The sequence below is a fragment of the Varanus komodoensis genome, unplaced genomic scaffold (assembly GCF_004798865.1).
Source record: "Varanus komodoensis strain SLA01 unplaced genomic scaffold, ASM479886v1 scaffold101, whole genome shotgun sequence".
NCBI classification, from domain to species: Eukaryota; Metazoa; Chordata; class Lepidosauria; order Squamata; family Varanidae; genus Varanus; species Varanus komodoensis.
The window spans coordinates 106,492-126,548 of NW_025335275.1; the positions used below are offsets into that span (position 1 = coordinate 106,492).

Below are 20,057 nucleotides of genomic sequence, written 5' to 3' on the forward strand. Positions count from 1 at the left end.
TTGTTTATATTTTTCTTTGCTGCTTAGCCCTGCTTCCACCTCCTGAACATGTTGTTCTTTTCTTTCAGGTTGTCATTTGACTTTTTGTGGAACCACGAGGGCTTTCTGTGTTGCCTTCTACACTTTTATCTTGTTGAAATTGTTCGTAGTTGTGCTTCAGATTTAGCCAGAGTGTTTTCGGTTCCATTTCTGTCGGTAGCATTTTGCAGCAGCAAAAACACGCATTCCACGTTTGTACAAACTATGTGGCATTGTAACAGGGGTAGGAACACCGTTCAATTGAATGCAAAGGGCTTGGACTCGCCTTATTTTCATGCAAGCCGACTGAAATAGGAATTGCACTTCAAGCAGGCGATAGCACGTACCACTCTAATTTCTAGATCGTGAGCACGTTGGGAGGAGCACTTCGCGTGACCAACTGAGGGCAAAGATGCACTTCCGCCCAAAGCAGGGTGGGCTCAGTTGTTACTGGACTCTAAGATGGCGTTGTCGTGATTGCTGTTTCCGCTACTGCGGGCTTGGAAGTCACGATGGCCTGAACAGCGGCGGCGGCGGCTGGCCGAGGGTGAGCCTTACCATCCATCCTGTGCCCGGCCAGGTCGGGTGAGGCGCGGTGCGGAGGGAAGGTGTTTCGTGCTGGTCTTGGCGTTGGTTGCCGGGGGAGCGCCTTGGATGCTCGTGTTGTCGAGGCTCGGCTTTGGCGGGTGGGAAGAAGAGGCCCCAGATAAGGGTTCCTCGAGGGCTGCGGCGTTCTCTGACTGATGTGTGGAAAGAGGAAGCCCTTGCTGCCTTTCGTCCCAAGAGCTCCTCAAGGTGGGTTGCTGCTGCTGCTATTCCTGTGGGGGGCTGTTGGAGGAATTGGGGGCAAGCTGGCAGTACAAGCACAAGCACATGCGGCAACAGTCTCTCCTGAGAACGAAATATGGAGGCAACCGGCCTCCGGACGCAGGCGTATGACATGGTATGGTATGGTGTGATATGGCATACTCCTCTATACAAAGACGTGGAAATCTTCAAGAACAGAAGAATTTGGTACAGTTGTTCAGCATTACATTCCCTGGTATTTTGTTATCCTAAGCTAATTCAATACCATTACTTTTCTACTCATTTCTTGTTAAGTTCTTCAGATAGGAAACCTAGACTTCCATCTATCTTCATGTAATTTTGTTTTCTGGATCCCCTTCAGAAGGATATCTGACATGGCATTATACCAGTTTGGCAATGTCTTACTTGAACTTACCTCTTCTCTCTCAGCTGCAATGCTGAAATGAGCTGTTACAATTGCTGGATGTTGTTTCTTACTTCCCAAGGCTCAATTTGGGGAGAGGGAGGTGGCTCCATCCAGCACAACTGCCTAGTGTCTGGAATGATGAAAACTAAAATCTTTATATAAAGGGGACAGAGATTGTCCTTGGAGTCATGGACTCGTCTTGCTCTTTCTTTTCTCTTCCAGTAGTCTAATCAGCCTATATGAATGTATGCAATCGCTTTCTATCAGGACTTTCTTAACTCTGTTAAATTTTATTAAAACACAGTTGGGATTAGGAACTGTTGCCTGAGGAAGGGGCAGAAGCTTGATGAATTATATATCATTGCCCCATTTGGTTTTTCTGGTTGTCTAGCATCTCTTAAATGGCTTTTCCTTTTTTGCCCCCTGAGGCTTCTTGTTGTTTCAACACAGAGAGTGAGATATCTGGACAAGGCAGGTGGGGATGGCTAGTATGAGGTAGACAGGGTAGAAAGAACAGGAGTCTTGCTACAAATATTTATCTTTAGAAATGATGTCCTGTGTCTTTGTGCTTCTTATAATATCTTGCTAGTAAGACTTATACTTTATATCTGATAGTTCTGCAGTTTTTCCCTGGAGATGATTGTGGAAGTTGCATCCCAGCTCCTGAGAGAAGACTCAGCCAACACTGGCCCCTGTTGTTAAATGAATTCCGTGTCACCCACCTCAGTGCAGTACTTAAACCAGGATGAGCTGGGCCACTCAGATGGAAGACAGCTTTTTAATTCCAGGGCCAGCAGGCAAGGAGCAAGCTACCAAGGACTCTTTCCTGGAGGAGGTGCCGCCCACAGCCAGCAGAGTGAACCTGACGAAGTGGACAAAATCAAAAGCAAGCTTCTCTCTACTTGGAACAATGTAAAATACGGTGAGTCAGACTTAAAGAAACTGCATGGGAATTAAGGGAAAGGATCCTGCATGTGCTTGTCATTCATCTTGACCAATTCAAAAATCTTAAAGGGAGTTAGTATTGAGGCTATTTCTGCATCTTATGACATTCAATTCTATGACAGCAGTGATACTGAAGAATCTTTAAATATGAAAAGTTCCTTTGAAATTCATTGGTTAGCAAGGCATCCTATCTTTTTCAATGCATTATCTTTATGCCCTGAATTTCCAGGGTGAGCTAGGAAGTTCTAAGCTGCTGCGGATGGCAGAATTTTTTCTTGGCTCCAGATCTGTTGTAGCCCTCATGGCAAAGGCTAACTAGCAGTTAAACCACTGAAAATGGCTCTCAGTTTCATTTGGAAAGCAACTTGACATAGAAGGCAAAAATCTGATATCTAGCTAGATGCCACCCAACTCCTATTCTAGAACATCAGCTGGACCAGTTGCTTGTCTTGTTTTTCTTTTACTTTGGAATGAGGCCTTCACCGCAAATTGAACAGAGATGTAGTAGTGGCTGAACATCCATCTATATATTTCCCAAATGTGGGTTGTTTGGTTTTGGCTATATAGTTGGACCTCCACAACTGCTGAGGTTAGGGACACAGGATGCCTACAAAAGCAGAGAAACTGTGAATGTCTTTAATCTACCCACAAACCTTATCTCTTAATACTATTTGCCATACATGAGCTCATGAGACAACTCCCAATGTTTGCTTTGCTATGTTTGGTTTCAAGGCTTGTCTTATATGCTAATATATATAGTAATAATGTGTGGAACAAGCGACCAGAAGGTATGCTCCAAGAAAGTAACTGTATGCAGCAGGTATTTTCTAGTCTACACACACCTGTGATTTTCCAAGGTAGACTGCAAAACTTTTTAAAAAACCAAACATTTAATTATTGATAGCAAGCTTGCAAATAATAAGACCCGTGTTTTTCTGGGTCTGATAATATCTCCCCACTACCATCTTTAAATCAGCTAAGATTCTGAAGCCACAACTATGGCTAAATGAGCATGTGCACATATTTGGCTTAGTGAAAAATGTCCTAATATTTTATGATTGTGTGGGTGTGTTTACAAATAAGGATTCCATTTTCTCCCTGTGCCCTAAAAGAACTACTCCAAGAGGTCAGGAAAAGATGTTTTCTTTCTATTTATGTAACTTTTGTCGTTACTGTTTCTGTGCTGTGGGCAGAAGGCCACTGTTACCTTGTTTGTCTCTCCACCTGCTACCCCCTCCCAAACCTCCCCCTCTGGTTAACCCTTTGCTCTCTAATTCTATATGGCTTCTTTCAGGCTTGCTAAGGAATGGACAGTCGCAACAAAGGTTGCTTTTAATCCCTTTTTTTTGAAGGGATGACAAAAAATAAAACATTTAAGGTGTTCTTCACATCATAAGCAGCACTCTGGAATCTGCTTCACACAGTGCAAGCCGATCAGCAGAAGCATACTGTTAAATATGTCACCACATGAGCAGGACATTGATATGCCAGTTCCTTGACAAAGGCCCTTGTGATCAGACCTGCCCTCTTGGTGACCTTACTCTAGGAATGCCACTAGACTGTACCACATTGAAGTGGCTCTCGAACTGCTGGGAGTGCATGTAGTATTTTGACTTTGTCCCAGCTCACAAATGGGACAATCGATGGTCTAACCTACCTGCTCTTAAAAGTTGAAATTTAGTTTTATGTAAGGCAGAAAGCATGAGCATGTCACACTTAGCTTGACTGGGCTAGAGTTTGATAGGGAAAGAGTTTCCAGCTGAGTCTTTAGCTCTTCCTTCCTTCATTGTTTCTTCAAAGCATTCAGAGTTCTCTGATCTGCTTGCTGGTGGCTGTGGTTTTCTTCAAGCCCTTCATCTCCAACGGCATGTGAGGCTTTGTGTCTAGTAAGGTATGGTGGACTATGGAACTTTGCCTCAAACCCAAATTTTGTGAGGGTAGCTTACAGCAATTTATGCTGTCTTTTTTACACATACATGTTTGGGTTAAATAGAAATTTAATTTTTATATTTAAATGCATTTAACATATGTCTACTAATTTTTCAACTACACTATAACCAGGGCTTGATTTCTTTTAAAAAGTGAATATTTTTGTTTTTCTTATTACTGATTCTTCCCTATCCTGGAGGAGTACCATTCTTGGAGCATGGCCTGGCTATTCCTTCAGCTCCTTTGGTCCTTCTCCATTCTGGGCCTCCTTAACCATCTGCAGAAGATGCAGATGGGGGAAGGCCACAGACAGCTGTTTTGAGCTTCGTGTGATTTAGTTGAGTTGAGTAGCCTCCTCCCTTTCTTCTTATTACCCAGTCTTTGTCTGGCTGCCACTGGTCATTGCAAAGGTCTCTCTTATTTCTGCTTCTTTGTGACAGCTGGAAATGAACTGGGCCTTTCTGACGTCTTTTCCTTTCCTCCCCAGGATGGACAGTCAAGACTAAAACCAATTTCAGCAAACTTTCCCCAGTCTACCTCTTTGGACATCGATACAACTTTGGACAAGAGGGTGAGTGACTTTGGTGTCAGGATGGAGGGGTCTCACAGAGTTCAAGCTTAGTTTTGTTTTGGGGTGGTTTTCCAAGTTTCCTTCAAGCAACCTGCCTGCCCTCTGAAACCATCAGTTTGGTGTGAAAACCTTCCATCTCTGCCACTGCTGTATCACTAATAGCATGATTTCCAGAAGGGGTTGCCAGTTCTCTTAACAGAAAAAAGCCACAAGAGTACAGGTAGCTTTTCAAGGCCAAGGCCTAGAAATCCTCTTATGCAGTCTTCTGCTGCTTTTCTCAGCCTGCCCTTTCTTACTCTGCCTGCTGTTGACCAAGGAACAATTAGCTCACATGTCCCATAGACTGCCTTTTTTTGCTCTTCATGATTTTTAATTAAGAATTGTTTGTTTCTTTACTTATTTAATTTCTGTCCTTTCAATAAATCAGAGTTCTCTGACCAGTGAACAAAAGTAATAAATTAAAAGAACCCTTTGGGTTATGTGGCAGCATAGAAGTAGAATGAATAAAAATATAAATACAATAAGATACAATATTAAATAAAGCATCAACGAAACATAATCAAATAAAACAATAAAAATTAAAAACTCATTTTTGCAACTAAACATCTAAAACCAGTCCATACTGCTTTCCCTGCTGTAAAAATGCTGGCAATGCTTCCACCCCTTCACCCATGTGCTACTTGGAGCTGGTAAATGCCTCAGCAAAGAGAGTAATCTTAACCTGGTTTTGAGAAGATGGTAAAGTTGGCACCTGGTGGGCCTCAGTAAGGAGATCATTTCATAATTTGGGGGCTGCCACAGAGAGGGCCCTCCCCCTTGTTGCTACCAGTTGAACCTTTCTTGAAGGAAAGCCTCAGTTGTCGAGTGTGGTATCTGGGTGCATTGTGCTTGGAAGAGGCATTCCATCAGATATTGTGGTCTCAACCTATATAGGCTAAAGCCAACACCTTGAATTGGGCTCAGAAGCATATAGGGAGCCAGTGCAGTTGGACCAGAATGGGATTTATATGCTAGGGCCATCTGGACTCAGTTTTGAGTATAACTGCCATATTTTGTACAAGTTGCAGCTTCCAAAGTGCAAGGGCAGCCTCATGTAGACCATGTTGTAGTACTCTAGTTTACAGATTGTTAGAGTGTTCCTATTCAAATAGTGGCATAACTGGACCACCAGCCAAAGCTGGTAGAAAGCACTTAAAGGCAATGAAGCAATATGGGCCTCAGGAGACAAAGATGGATCAAGAAGGGAGAATCTTCAAAGGAAGTGCAGTTCCACAGAGAGCATGTTGAGCACCCTGTGCTTGGTCAGAGGAACTACATACCAGCAGCATCTCAGCCTTGTTTGGACTGTTTATTATGCAGTTCATTGACATAGCCAGGCACCAGTTAGCACATCTACGGCCTAATGCACTAAAACGGAGAGATAGTAGAATTGAAAGGGTCTTAGAAATCCATTGGGTCCAACCCGCCCCCCTTCTCCGTGAAGAGCACCAAGTTAAACCATCCCTCTCAGATGGCTGTCCAGTTGCATCTTAAATGCCTCTAGTGTGGGAGAGCCAACAAATTCTCTGGCATTGGTTTCATTGCCATACTGCTATAACAGTCAGGAAATTCTTCCTGTAATCTAGCTGGAATCTGGCTCCCTCTAACTCAAGCCTGCTGTTTCATGCCCTTCCCTCTGGGATGATCAAGAAGAGATAAGTACTTGAAAAGTGCTATCATATCACCCATCAGTCTTCTCTTCTTGAGGTAAACGTGTCCACCTTTGTTTCCAGTCCCCACAGCATTCTTACGGTGCTTCCCTGAACCCTTTCCAGCTTATCTGCATCTTTCTTAAACTGGTGCCCAGAACTGGACATGGTACTCCAGATGAGCCTTAACCAGTACTGAGCAAAGGAGAACAAGTACTTCACGTGTTTTGGAAGTTCTGGATGCTTCTGTTAATGCAGTCCAGAACAGCAGCATTTGCCCATTTCACAGCCACATTACATTGTTGACACATTTATTTATTTCCCTTTTCTACTGCCCAATAGCCAAAGCTCTCTGGGTGGTTAGGAAAGTCAAAAACATGCAACAAAAAGACATAAAACACTAAGATAAGAAAACCACAACAGTTTTAACTAGGGTGGATTTGATTTAAATCAGTAGTCAGTAAGACTAGATGTAAATCATGGTTTTGCACCACATGCCTGTCTTACCCATAAATAGAAGAACTTCATTAAAATATTCCCAAACCAGGTCTGTTTTACAACCTGCAGCCATCCTGCTTTGGGGAGAACACAGAGGCAAAATAGTCATTTAGCATCTGTGCCTGTTCCCTCATAGCAGTCACCAAATCTCCTTCCTCCTTATCAGGCAATCCCACCACCTGTCTCCTTCTTGCTGTTTACATGTTGACAGAAGCCCTTTTTGTTGCCCTTGATATTCTTTGCAAGCCTCAGCTCCTAATCAGCCTTAGCCTTGCGAAGAATCCTTCTGCAACAGGCCTCCTCCTCCCAGTATACCCTTTGTTTACTTGCCCCAGTGCCCATTTCCTATGGAGGTTCCTCTTACAACCAATCCCTCTTAACACCTCTCTTTACATCCATGGTGGGGCTCTCCTTCACTTCCCTGCCTTGCTAACTAGCAGTATGGTTAAGGCTTGAGCCTCCAAGACCTCCCTTTTTAGCAGCATTCACCCTCCTGAACTCCCTCGCCTTCCAGTACCCTTTCCCAGGAGACTTTCCCCAGTCTGGCCTTCAACTGACCAAAGTTGGCCCTCGTGAATTCCCAGCTTCTAGTACTCTTATTTTTTAATATTAAAAAAATTGATTTTTATCCACCCTAGTTTTAACCAAATTGCTCCAGAGATACAACAGCACATGATAAAATATAATATAAAAACTAAAGTTAAAAAATGGCTGTTAAAATGCTGGGAAAATAAAAAGGTTTTCACCAAGCACTGAGAATAAAAAGGGTTTCACCGAGAATATTTTACCTGCTCCTATTTAATTTAATTCAGTTGTTTTCAACCCTGTGCTCCAACCTTTCAAGATTAGCTTGAATCTTGCTTCTGTCTGCCAGGGCATTAGCTATCCCACATAGTTGTGTGTCATCTGCAAATCTGATAAGCATTCCCTATGCCTTTTCATTTGAATCACTGGTAAAGATGTGGAAGAGTGCTGGGCCCAAGAATGAAACCTGGAGTACGCCCCTCATTACCTCTCCCCTGTTTGAGAAGTTGCCATTGAGAGCTGTAGCAACTCTGCAATAAAGAGGGTGCTCAGGAGCTATTGTGGCAACTGCCTGAGTCATCTTTGCATTCCATAATTTGATAGAACCACCAGCCATATCAGCCAGAAATTCCTCAAGGGCTATCTGAAATCTATCCAGCTTCTTTAGCCTCCAGGGTGGACCAACTTAATTAGCTGCCCGCCTTGCAGAGGGGAAAAGATGGCATTGGTCTCTCAGCATGCGCTGATCTGACCATAACAAAAACATCAATTCGAAGTCCCCCACCTTCAGGTCACTATGTCCACATTCAACTGAAAAAAATGTAGGGTGTCCATCTACATATGTTGGGCTGATGATATATTGGGACAGTCCCATGATGGTCATGGAATCCCGCGCTGCCCCAAATAAGGTAGCATAAACATGGGTGTTAACTTCCAGCAGTCTTGGGAACCACAGCATTGCAACTCTGGCCAGTTCTGTCCACTCAGGTAGGGAGGCTGTTGAGACTGGGAGTCTGTATAGTGGGCACTACACCAACAGAATCTTTCATTTGTCTCCAGATGCAAACACTCCAAACTAGTTGTCAGACAAGGAGCCTGGAGGAGGGGGCGGAAAGAAAATACGTTCCTGTAGACCAGAGCAACACCTCCTCCCTGACCCTCAGGTCTTCCTTGATGCTGTACCAAGTACCCTGGCAGGCAGAACTGGGAGAGATTAAATCCCCCCTGTTTGCCCACTGAGGTCTCAGTGATGCATGCCTGATCAGCAGCCTCATCAACTCCTAAGTTATGGATGAGGAAGTCCTTTTGTGGACTGATCTGGCATTCAGAAGCAGCATTTAGCAATCTGAGGACAGGCTGATAATGGCAGTCCTTCTGGGCTATGTGCCCCTTACCTGGCCAGCCTTCCTCCCAATACCATATTTCCCTGCACACATCACTACGTTAATTAGGGCCCCACATATTTCCCCACTTGGTCCCATGTCCTTCCTTTGAGGCATATGTACAGTCCTTTTGGGAAGGAAGAAATACAGTGGTACCTTGGCTCACGAACTTAATCTGTTCCAGGATTCTGGTTGTGACCCAAATTGGTCATGAGCCAGGTTAAATTTCCCCATAAGATTCAATGTAAATAGATTTAATCTGTTCTGTAACTATTTTTTTTTAAATCAGAAAAATGTGAAGTAAAGTGACAAAGAGCAACAAAGATCGCGGCCATCTCCTCACCCCCAGCCAGCACGACCGTAATCTCACCCGTCATCCCTGCATGCGCCCATCATCCCAGTGCACTCGGGTTGTGGGAGAGACGGGTGCAAACGTGGTTGTGCTCATACAGAAAAGTCAGGCACAATCACAGGCCGCTCATGCAGGAAAGACGGGTGCGATCTCGGCCATCTCCCCCCGCCCCCCCAGCACAATCGTGGCCATCTCCCCACTCGGGGAGTGGGGAGATGACTGCGATCGTAGTCACCACCCAATGCAGAGTTCGCAACCTGAGTCAACATTTTTATTACATTTCTGTTCACAACCCAATTTGGTCATGAACTGAGGCGTTCATGAGCCAAGGTACCACTGTAATTCCCTCGCATCAAGAGTCCTGAGCGGTCCAAAGGCAAAATGTTAAAAGCGTGATCCTGGATCTTGCAGCTTCCTGCGAAAGGGAATTTGTTCTGATTCCTGTTCATGTATCATAACTTTTGAAGGAGTATTTTCTTGGCTAAACATCTGGAAGGTCACCTTATAGTTAGGAACTGGGATTTCAGAGGCATCCTAAGGCTGCCAGAATTCCTTGATGAGCATGGAGGGAACCTGTGGCCAGCTATCAAGGTGAACCTCTTGGGCACATCCACAAAGGGTTTCAGCCCAGCCAGACTTTATTCTGCCTTGCAGAGGATGTGGAGGGCTTCCAGAAAGACTTCGCTTCCCGCATCTGGCTGACCTATCGCCGGGACTTTCAGCAGCTGGAGGGAACTATGTGGACCACAGACTGTGGCTGGGGCTGCATGCTACGCAGTGGGCAGATGCTGCTGGCGCAAGGCCTCCTTGTCCATTTTCTTAGCAGAGGTGAGTGTCAGGAGAGTGGTCTGGTGGGTGTGAGACATGAGGAGGAAGTTCCCCCTGCCCATCTCCAAGCATGCAGAGGAAGTATTTGCGTGCCAGTATTTTGCTTCTATGGCTCTTCATGACAGTTTGTACTGAGCCAACCATTTGTCCAACAGCCTTTATGACTTAGTTGCACCTGCCATCCCCACTGGAGCAACAGAGGAGAAGCATTGTGAATAATGTACAATTGATCTCACATGAGCGTTTATGGCACCGGATTTCTCCATCACCCCTCAATTATTAGCCAGATCAGGAAGTGTGGATGGCCACACATTCAGTTTTCTTCAATGTGGTTGCAGTTGGTGGGAATTTGTGATGTCAAAGTTATGTGGTTGTATTGACATAAGTAGCTTGTGTCAATAGGTTGGATGGCCTTTTTTTGGTTTTCTGTTCCACTTTTCAGACTGGATCTGGCCAAATGCCCTTTTTACCACCCGTGTGGCAGAGACGGAGCTTCCTGTGAAACTGCTTTCCCTACCCTGCCCCAACACAGCCAATTTGCATCATGATCCACCCATTCCCACTGATGGTAGCAGGAGTCCCTGGGAGCTACAAGCTGCTCAGCATACCTGTAGTCCTGATGAACTGGAGAATGAACGCTATCACCGAAAGATTGTCTCGTGGTTTGCAGATCAGCCTCAAGCACCCTTTGGGATCCACCGTCTAGTTGATCTGGGGCGTAGTTCAGGGAAGAAAGCTGGGGATTGGTATGGGCCCTCTGTTGCTGCTCACATCATCAGGTGAGAAGTAGGTGGGCACAGGAAGTCAGTGATATTTCAAGGAAGATGGGAAGCCTTTCTTGGCATCAGTACGTTCTGACCAAGAGTTGTTTGGGGGGTTGGGTGGATTTTAAGCGTTGTTTGGAGGATGTTTTTTCATGAAATTTTTTGAGGATGATCTTGAAGGGGGTTGCTGGCTGGAGAGAGGGGTTGGGAGGCAAATTTGACAGAACTATGCTTCCCTAAAATAAACCCGTCTTGTTCCTGTAGGAAAGCAGTGGATTGCTGTTCAGAAGCAGGCAATCTGGTGGTATATGTGTCTCAGGACTGCACAGGTAAAAGGAGATTAGCAGGCCTTTTTTGGGGGAGGGGGGTCATGAAGCACCCATTTGGGCTTCACAGTGTAGGCAGCTGGGCTGAAGTCCCCATGGTTTATGAATTAATGCTCTTCTCTGGTACCCCTGCAGTGTACAAAGGGGATGTGGCAAACCTGGCCAACAGGAGTGAAGGCAGGTCCGCATGGGATGCTGGTGTAGAGTGGAAAGCAGTCATCATCCTGGTGCCCATGCGATTGGGTGGAGAGACTTTTAACCCTGCCTACGTGGAGTGTGTCAAGGTGACTTGGGAATAGGTGTCTGATGGTGGATCTCAAGAGCTTGAGGGAATCCATGTTGATGTCTCATTCTTTTCCCATGCTGGGTACAATGAAGGAAAGAGACCATAGTGTGGCACCTTTTTGTCCGCATCAGGTGGAATGAAAATGAAACTGCTCTATAAGGAGAACTGTATACATTCTATGCAGGAAGTGTTTTCTGGGAGGCCACTGGTTAAGAAGTACCCAGTTAGGTAACTAAATCAGGGAAACTGTCTCTCATGCAACTGAGCAAGTTAGGAGCAACAGAGAGCAAAATGTGGTTGGCTACGACCAGCCCTTCCAACCAAATTTTCTTATAATTGCATTGTTCTTGTCCTGCTCAGAGTGGTTGGAAGTAGGCACCTGGCATCTTCCTCAGAACTTTGTCCAATCATTGGGTACCACATAGAGAGAGAACCGGTCAAAGGTGATGGTATTAAATTCTGAAGAGCCTGCCTCTGTCGTCTTACCATACAGGAGCTTCTGAAGCTAGATTTCTGCATTGGAATCATTGGAGGAAAACCAAAGCATTCACTCTACTTTGTTGGATTTCAAGGTGACAGACTCGCTACTGAGCTTCAGAAATCTTTCCTTTCTTCCTCTCAAGTGTTGATTTATTACATGTTTCCTTGCTTTATTCCAGTGTTAGGTAGCTGTAAACCTAATTAGAATTTCCAAAATCTGTCTCAAAATAAATAACCAGTAAGTCGTGTTATGCAAATTGGCAGCCTGTGTAATTGGATAAAATTTGGACCATATATTAGCAATAACATTTAACATATACATCATGGGTGGGCAGCATGGGGGGCTTATGTATGCCAAGTTCCTTATCAATTTTGATAGCTGCAATAAGGAAAGTTCTAGGGGGGCAATATGCTCCCCCACAACCTCCAGAAGTTGCCATTTCAAATAGAGCAACTGAAGATTTGGCATTAAATAAACATAGTTTCAAACATGTATCTGCAAACATGAGTGCTAATAACCTCATGCTGCAATTACTGAAGCCCTGGTTTCTCTGTGACTGCTATATTCTGCAAAATGTTTGGCAAGCTACTAATTGCTTGTAAGCCCATCTTTCTGGTATTGAGGTGCCCTGCAACCTTTGTTACTTTGAAACGGATTTTTAAAATTTAATTTATATTTTAAAAATTTAAGTTTTTAAGTTTAAAAATGCTAGTAGAGCACACAATACTGGGTTAAGTGATAAATTGGAATTAAATGAGGGAGACCGTCAATGTTATAGAGAAATTAAAAGACTTTTTTTTTCTAGATACTCCTTTAAACCTCGTATGGAATTGTTACTTATCAGATTTGCTTTAACAACATCTTTTACAGGAAAGAAAGGAGTAAGTGGTGGCCACTTAGTATGTTGATAGGTTCTTGACTGACAAGAGCAAAGTTGTCAGAATTCTGAATTCTGAGAGTGTTCCCTTTTTGATGCAATATGGCTGATCATCTTCCTATTACCTAGTATGCCACCTGACAAGCTAAATGAGCCAGTCACTTTTATCTCTGAATGTGCTTCCAGGTTTCTGCTTAGGAGCAAACTGTTACTCAACAGAGATGCATCTGAACCACTTTAGCCTCTGAGCCACTTTGGCCTCTGAAATGGCAGGGCGCACAGGTTGGGTTGGATGTTGCATGTTCTCTTTCCTTTTGGGTCTGCAGTGAGACTTGAATCACAGTCGCAGAACAGGATTCCTCACCGATCTTTGTTTCCTACTTCCTTTGCTTTCTAGATGACTCCCTTCTGTACCTGGACCCCCACTACTGCCAGCCCTTTGTGGACACCACCAAGGAGAACTTTTCCCTGGAGGTGCGCATCTATTTGATCTCTAGGATAGTATGGAAAGATGGCAAGTAAGATGGCAGCTATATGTCCTTGCATCTGAAGTATCTCAGTGGCAATTAGGGAGCCTTATTGTTTGCTGAGGAGTCGGCAGCTTAAATTGGCAAGGCATAGTTGTGTGTTGCTCAATGTGGGAGGGTGTGATAGCATCTTTAAGTAAGGTAAATTAAATACTGGGCCGGAGTACAACTTGCTTGGTTTATAGGGATAAAAAAGAAAACAAAGATATGCTAGTATCTTATTAGGACCAAACAAAAAGTTGTAAAATAGTTGGTGAGGGTGGGGATGGGGACAGTGACACAAAGCAAAAGCCTTCAGAAATGTAGAAAAAGTGAAATTCAGACAGAAACTTTCTTCAGGATTCATAAGGTGGTCTGTATGATAGGGGCTTGTGGTTTATAAGAATCATTTTTGTAGGTTTATGACTGGTGTTAAGTGCTTTCCCAGATACCATTGATATGATAGCATGATATTTGAGATGGGTCTGTATGTATGTTAAGAATTTAATCTTATACTCGGTTAATTGTATGTGTAGGTTAAAGTGTTCATTTTTTTCCATCCAAGCCTGAGTTTTGAGAACTTAAAGGCTTACCTTGGCCTCAATATTAATATTTCACAGTATTAACTGAGAGAACAAGAGGCACAACACAGGTAGGTTAACAAGGCTTGGACATTCTTGGATTTTAGCAGCTCAGTTGTCCCTTCTACATAGCACTGGGACAGGATGAAATTGCTGTGGTTCTGAACTACTACATGACTTTGAAAGCCATTGAAAATAGTCTGGCAAATTATTAAAATTATCTCTTTCTCAACATAATTCACCACTTTCAACAGGGCTCTCAGGATAGTGATTCAAATTTAAGAACTGCTTCAGATGGTCAAGCCTTAGAATGCGATCATAAAACAAAACTTTCTTTTTCTATTTTTCTCTCTCTCTCTCTTTTTTAAAGCAAACCTCAAACCACTGTATTTGACTTGGAAAACTTTCACATTTTTTTCCTTTAAAACTGAAAGAGGTAGAGGCTTTGAAATTTACCATATCTACTCCAGAACTGCTGTTAGCAGTTCTACCCTTGTTGGGTAGAAAAAGTCCTACCTCTACCATGGTTCATTATATGATCCTGGGGAAGCCAGTCTCATTCAGCCTCTATTGTTGGTTCCATTCAACAAAAATGGGAGAACACGTTTCAGATGAGAGATGTTCTTGAAATGGTAGGTTGTGCACTAGAGGTATTCAAGAAGCAACTGGACAGCCATTGATCAACTGGACAGAGGCATGGTTTAACTTGGAGTCCTGCACTGAGCAGGGGGTTGGACCTGATGGTACTCTGGCCCCCTCCAACTCTACTATTCTATGATTGTATTGGAGGATGTTCCTAGGTGGGAGATGCTCTTGGTTTTGATTGCCCAGAACCAAACTGTGTCTCTCTCATCCTGTTTGTATTTGTAACTGTCCTTGAAATCTGTTCAATTCTGGATTTCCATCGAGGATGGAGCAGGGCTGGGTAATGCACTAGTAGTCCTGTTATTGGTCAGCTTTAATGCAAGATGGGCCACTCAGTTTCACCCTTAGCTGACTCCTCTTTTCCAGTCCTTCCATTGCAACTCCCCCCGGAAAACAGCCTTCACCAAAGTGGATCCCAGCTGCACCATTGGCTTCTATGCTCGTCACAGAAGAGAATTTGAACATCTGTGCCAGGAACTGACTCAGGTGAGGAATTAGGTTTTCCTGGAAACATTTCAAAGTCTTTCCTGGATGTGTACTATAGCAGACTTAATTTTGCTAGTTGGGGCTGCATTGAATTATTGTAAGGACTCAATAGAACTCCCTGGTTCAGAATTTTGGGAAGGGACTGTGTTTGCAGAATGTTAAAATGGAGAAACTTCTGGTGTGAACATGATAAAGAGGTATGATGGAGGATTCTGAATGAGTTTCCTGTTCACTAGCCTTTTCCCCCAGTATTTTTTGTTAGCAATGAGAATTAAAACAAGGGGCATCATCCCTCTAATTTTTCCATCTTCATAGAAATGTGCTCCTGCTCCAAATCATGAAACAGAACCCGAACTACAGAGCTGGAAATGTGACTCTAGACTGTTGTAGAGTTTACATGACAAGGCCTTGAAAGCATTAACTATGTGACCATTCTTCTTCTTTCCCTTTGCAGGTCCTAAACACAGCCACCGCCAAAGAGAGGTATCCTATGTTTTCAATTGTGGAGGGCTGCTCTCAGGAGTATGGCTTGGAGGAGTTGTGTGCCCGGTTTTCCCAGCAAACAGTGCAAGTCCAACGGCCCAGCAAGCGTGGCAGGACAAAAAAGGCTACCATGGAGGAATTTGTTGTCTTATGATTGCTGATCGAGCAGCCCCGACACTTCTGACTATTTATTTTTTATTTATATAGATAATGCAGGCCCAAAGTGGAGCTGCCTGGTTCTTAGGTCTAAGGAAGAGGTATCTGTATCATATCTGCACAGTAACAGTCCTTGCTATTCCAGTCTGTGGCACCGTGGCTCTTCCTCATAGGAGAGACTGAACATGAACTGTGCTGAGGACACCAAACTTGTGGAAACCTGTTCCAATTTAAAAACTGCTACTTGATGGAAGTCATGACACTGGGCCATCCTGCTGAACAGGGGCAAGAGATATTTAGCACTAAAATGATTGCAAATCCTTTTTAAAGTGGGCAGCTAACATGAGAGGAGGTGGTGGTTTTGGACTAGTTTCAGGTTCTCTCTTTTCTGCTGAGATACCAAGGCATCTTAACTATTTGGAGTGTCCATTCTTGAACTCAGGAACAGGCTATTAATCCTTCAGTTGCTGCTGTCTGTCAGACTTGAGGTTCATGGCTACTCCACATCTGCTGTTGCTTCTTTACACCAGGGCTAGAATTGTCTCGCTCTCGGGCCATTGTAATGAAGGGGAGAAGGCACAGCCTGGCCTATCTTATTTTAAATTGAGGTATGTGTATGGGCAGAGATAAGCCTGTATTCACTCCAGGAGAAGGGTGAAGACTAAAGGACCTAGGAGGAGGGGAATGTCCGAAGTGAGGGGTCTGGTTGGCTGGTGTCTCATGTGAGCTTGAATAATAAGTATTGTTGCACAGGAGGAGGAGTTTCCCTTCAGATGGAGGCAATGTTTGAGTAGACGGTGTTTCTGGTGGACAAGTAAATTCAGTTTATCTGGCAGGTAAACTTCCCATGCACTCTGGTTGAATGGGCTGTAGCAAAGGAATATACTTCCCATTGGGTATATTTGAGTCCCCCCCCCCCACTCTCTCCAACACACTTCCACTCCTCCCCAAAGCACTTTCTTTGACCTCATCAGGGTCTTTTCTCCCACCGCCCTCAAGCAACTTCATAATGTGACTTCAAGAAAGAAGGTTAGACTGACAACGAGGGCACTATGATGGCAGGCTTAAGTGCTCTTCTCCCACCTTTTGTATGCTTTTCAAAACTCAGGTATGTGTAGTTGTGGTCAGCCAGGCTTGTTGTATGGATGACACTCCACTCAGAATCCTGCTGAGAGATTTCCTTCAGAGGCATGCCCTGTATTTTAGTCAATAAATGTTACCTGGGATGTGTCTGCAAAACAGTGCTTGTCTGGGGATTGCTTATAGAATCGTTGGCCTGCCACACCTCATAAATACATTGGGAAGTGGTCCTACTTCCACACAAACCCCCCATGTGGAATCTGGACTGCAACTGCAGCAAATGTGTCTGTCATGTGACTTCTGAGGCAGGAAAGGGGAAAATCCTTGTTTGCCTAGCCGCATCCTAGGGTGTTTGTAGGCTGTAGTTAGAGCCTACCACACAGAAGCTGCTGCTGCTTTGGGATGCTGCTTGCTGGATTCCTACAGTTCCTCCAAGTACATAGAGCTTTCCTTGAGTTCAACGAGTCATTTTTGCCCCATGGCTACTTGATATTTCATGAAATTTAGTTATGAAGACTGGCTGCCTTTTCACACTTCAAACATGTATTTCACCTTAACAGAAGCCAGAGGGTGTATTCTTACCACAGACTTAAGCATCCTTCATTCCCTCTACTCACAGAATTCGTGGAGCTGTATTTCTGGGGAAGAGCTGCTAGGGCAGGGTTTGGTACCTTGGGGTCCAACAGGGGTTTAGGTTAACAGGTATTTAGGTCAGTGCAACTTGAGTGGCTAAAGGAGACTTCCCTGCCCCCCTTTTCTACACAGCAGCTCCCTGAAAATTTTACACGGGATTAACAAACTTTAACAAAGAACAAAACCATAATTACAATTGTTAGTATTCAACACAGAAGCAGTACAAAAATAAATGGGATATATAAAAACAAAGTTAAAAAGTTACCTGGTTAAAATGCTGAGTGGGGGGGAAGATCTTCATCCAGTGCCAAAAAGAACGCAAAGTAGGTGCCAAGCACATCTCTGGGGAGCTCATTTCAAAACCAGGATGCCACTCCAAAAAAGGCCCTCCTCCTAGTAGCCACCTGCCTCACATCCTCTGGGAGGGGCTCCTGGAGAAGGACTCCCGAAGACGAGTTTAGCTTCTAGGTAGATATATATAGGAAGAGGTGATCCTTCAGATAATCTGGCCCCATTTAGGGCTTTGAATGTTAGTACTGGCAATTTGAATTAGGCCCAGATATCAACTGGCAGCCAGTACAACTGGAGGAGACTTGGCATAATGTGTTCTCTTGAGACAGTCCCCATTAACAATCTTGCTGCCCTGTTTTGGCAGCCCCACATACACCGCAATGCAGTGATCCAAACAAGAGGTTACCAGAGCATGGGTAACTGTATCTGGGTTTTTCTGTCTGAATAGGGTTGTAGTTGGTATATCAGATAAGCTGATAAAAGGTTTTCTGTTCCACAGAGTCCACTTATGCCTCAAATGACAGCTCTGGGTCCAGAAGCACCCCCAAGCTATGAATTTTGTCCTTTAGGGGGAGTGCCACCCCACCTAGAACAGATGGAATATCAGCCAACTCAACAGACAAGCCACCCACAGACAGCACCTCCTTCTTGCCTGGGTTGAACCTCTGTTGGCCGTCATCCAGTCCATTACCATGCTCAGACATTGATTCAGAGTGGCCACTGCCTGACTTGATGAAAAAGAGTGTTATCTGCATATTGGTGATACCTCAGCCCATATCTCTGGATAACCTCCCCAAGTTGTTTCATGTAGGGGATAAAATGGAACCATGTTCACCGTGGCACAAAGCAGTAATCCCCCAACACCACCTTCTGGAATCGGTGGGTCAGGTAGGAGTGGAATCGCTGCAAGGCAGTGCCTCCTTTGCCCAACCCAGCCTGCTTATCCAGAAGGATACTATGGTCGATGGTACTGAAACCTGCTAAGAGGACTACATAAATCAACAGGGCTGCACTCCCCCCGTCTTTCTCCCAGCATCGGGCAACCAAGGCAGTTTCCATTCTAAAACTGTTCCTAAAGCCTGAGTGAAATGGATCTAGATCAAGGTGATCCAACTTTTCATACCTCTAGGGCTGCATGAGGAACCTGGGGGGCACATAATGAATTAAATTCCATATTGTACATTGCAATATCTTTTATATACACAATATAACCATTTAAAAAGGAGAATTAATTTTAGGACTAATTGAATGAACAAGAATGCAATGTGGATAGCTCCTCCAGTGACTGCAGCCCACGCACAATGGTTGGCTCATCCCTTTCTTCCCTGTTCCTCTGGCCCAGAAACCCTCCCATGTGACCCCCAGCCCTGCCTGCCTACTTGGAATTGGAGTGCTGAGCCTCTTGTACTTGAGCCAGTGAAAGTTTCCCAGCATGACTCGCCCACTCCTGCTGATGAGCTCAGAGGTGCTTGGCTCCTGAGTGCCTTTGCACTCATCGGCTGGAGCAGTGCAGGGCATACCGGGACTAACTCTCCTGAGGCCAGCATCCCATCCCGCTCTCTCCTGAAGGAGAAAGCAAGACGGGCTGGCTGCCTTGCAAGAGCTGGCCACAAGGATGCTCATGCTGTTGCTGGAATCGACTGCGGAGGGGATGGCAGGGGGCTCTGAGCAGCAAGGGAGCTGTGGAACAAGCTGCTGCTTGTGCAGCTCATGGGCCACGTGTTGGACCACCCCACTCTAGATAATCTGCAACCTCTTCCTCTTTGTTTCTTCAGGTCTTCATTCTATACCTTATTGCTACAGATATGTCTGCCAAAGATACTTTATTCAGTTGTATATAAATCACTTAACTAATATAGTAATATATCAGCCCTTTACTATTTCCTCCTGTTTTTCTCCTCACTCACCATCTATCTGAGATTTATTTTTCCTGTGATACAGGAGCTGATGAATCCTGACTTAGGCTTCAACTCAGTGCATGACAGTTCAGTTTAGGGCACCATTTTGCATTCAGTGGTAGTATGCTGCTTGCCAACCACAGAAATGCAAAGATGTCTGTCCTCTTGAACCCAGTGAAACTTACATCTGAGTAAACATGCATGGTGCCAGGCTAGGAAGAGTATCTTGCCAGTATCTCACTGGTAACACTGAGGACAAAATCCCCATTGAACTCAACAAGACAGTGCAGGTCAAACAGATTTGGCCTGCAGAAGTACTATGTGGTATGTGTGTGTATTGATGAGTGTGGAAGAAACACTGCATTTCAATGTCCAGGCTGCTCTGTGAGGTTTCTCTGATGAGAGCAGATTACTGCCTAAAATAAAACTGATATGGTGCCCCAAGACAAGCCTCTTGGTCCACTGTGTCACTTGGGTAATCTGGCCAATGCCCTTGCACTAGCCAGTAGGCCACATCAGGCCCATTTTCTTTCACTAAATGTGCATAGTTCATGCTGGTAAGATGTATTGCAACTTACAGTGTTAGCGAAATATAGTTTATTGAGAGAAGGAATG

The 20,057-nt window shown here is 44.4% G+C and overlaps 1 protein-coding gene across 6 annotated transcripts; it reads left to right on the top strand.

Annotated features, from left to right (window-relative positions):
* Positions 1 to 449: 449 nt before the first annotated feature.
* Positions 450 to 19,421, top strand: ATG4D (autophagy related 4D cysteine peptidase). 6 transcript variants are annotated; one of them, XR_006413659.1, is made up of 12 exons: positions 572 to 813; positions 1,847 to 2,153; positions 4,593 to 4,676; positions 9,776 to 9,949; positions 10,392 to 10,728; positions 10,978 to 11,042; positions 11,175 to 11,323; positions 11,819 to 11,897; positions 13,081 to 13,157; positions 14,782 to 14,901; positions 15,356 to 16,148; positions 18,044 to 19,421. XR_006413659.1 is itself a non-coding variant. In XM_044419272.1 (12 exons), exons 2-10 carry the CDS (start codon positions 1,934 to 1,936, stop codon positions 14,894 to 14,896), a joined length of 1,344 nt encoding a protein of 447 aa, XP_044275207.1. In that variant the 5' UTR covers positions 572 to 813; positions 1,847 to 1,933; the 3' UTR covers positions 14,897 to 14,901; positions 15,356 to 15,384; positions 18,044 to 19,421. The 6 variants fall into 6 exon arrangements, 4 of the variants coding, with proteins under 4 accessions (XP_044275205.1, XP_044275207.1, XP_044275206.1 ...); XM_044419272.1 differs by having other exon boundaries at positions 13,081 to 13,201; positions 15,356 to 15,384; XM_044419271.1 differs by having other exon boundaries at positions 15,356 to 15,384.
* The last annotated feature ends 636 nt before the right edge of the window (positions 19,422 to 20,057 follow it).

Bases quoted from the DNA above. Each gene is read 5' to 3' on its own strand.
- ATG4D (XM_044419270.1), top strand. From the start codon at position 1,934: ATGAATTCCGTGTCACCCACCTCAGTGCAGTACTTAAACCAGGATGAG. The intron at 9,950-10,391 runs GTGAGTGTCAGG...TCCACTTTTCAG, and splicing joins TGTCCATTTTCTTAGCAGAG to ACTGGATCTGGCCAAATGCC. The intron at 14,902-15,355 runs GTGAGGAATTAG...TTCCCTTTGCAG, and splicing joins TGTGCCAGGAACTGACTCAG to GTCCTAAACACAGCCACCGC.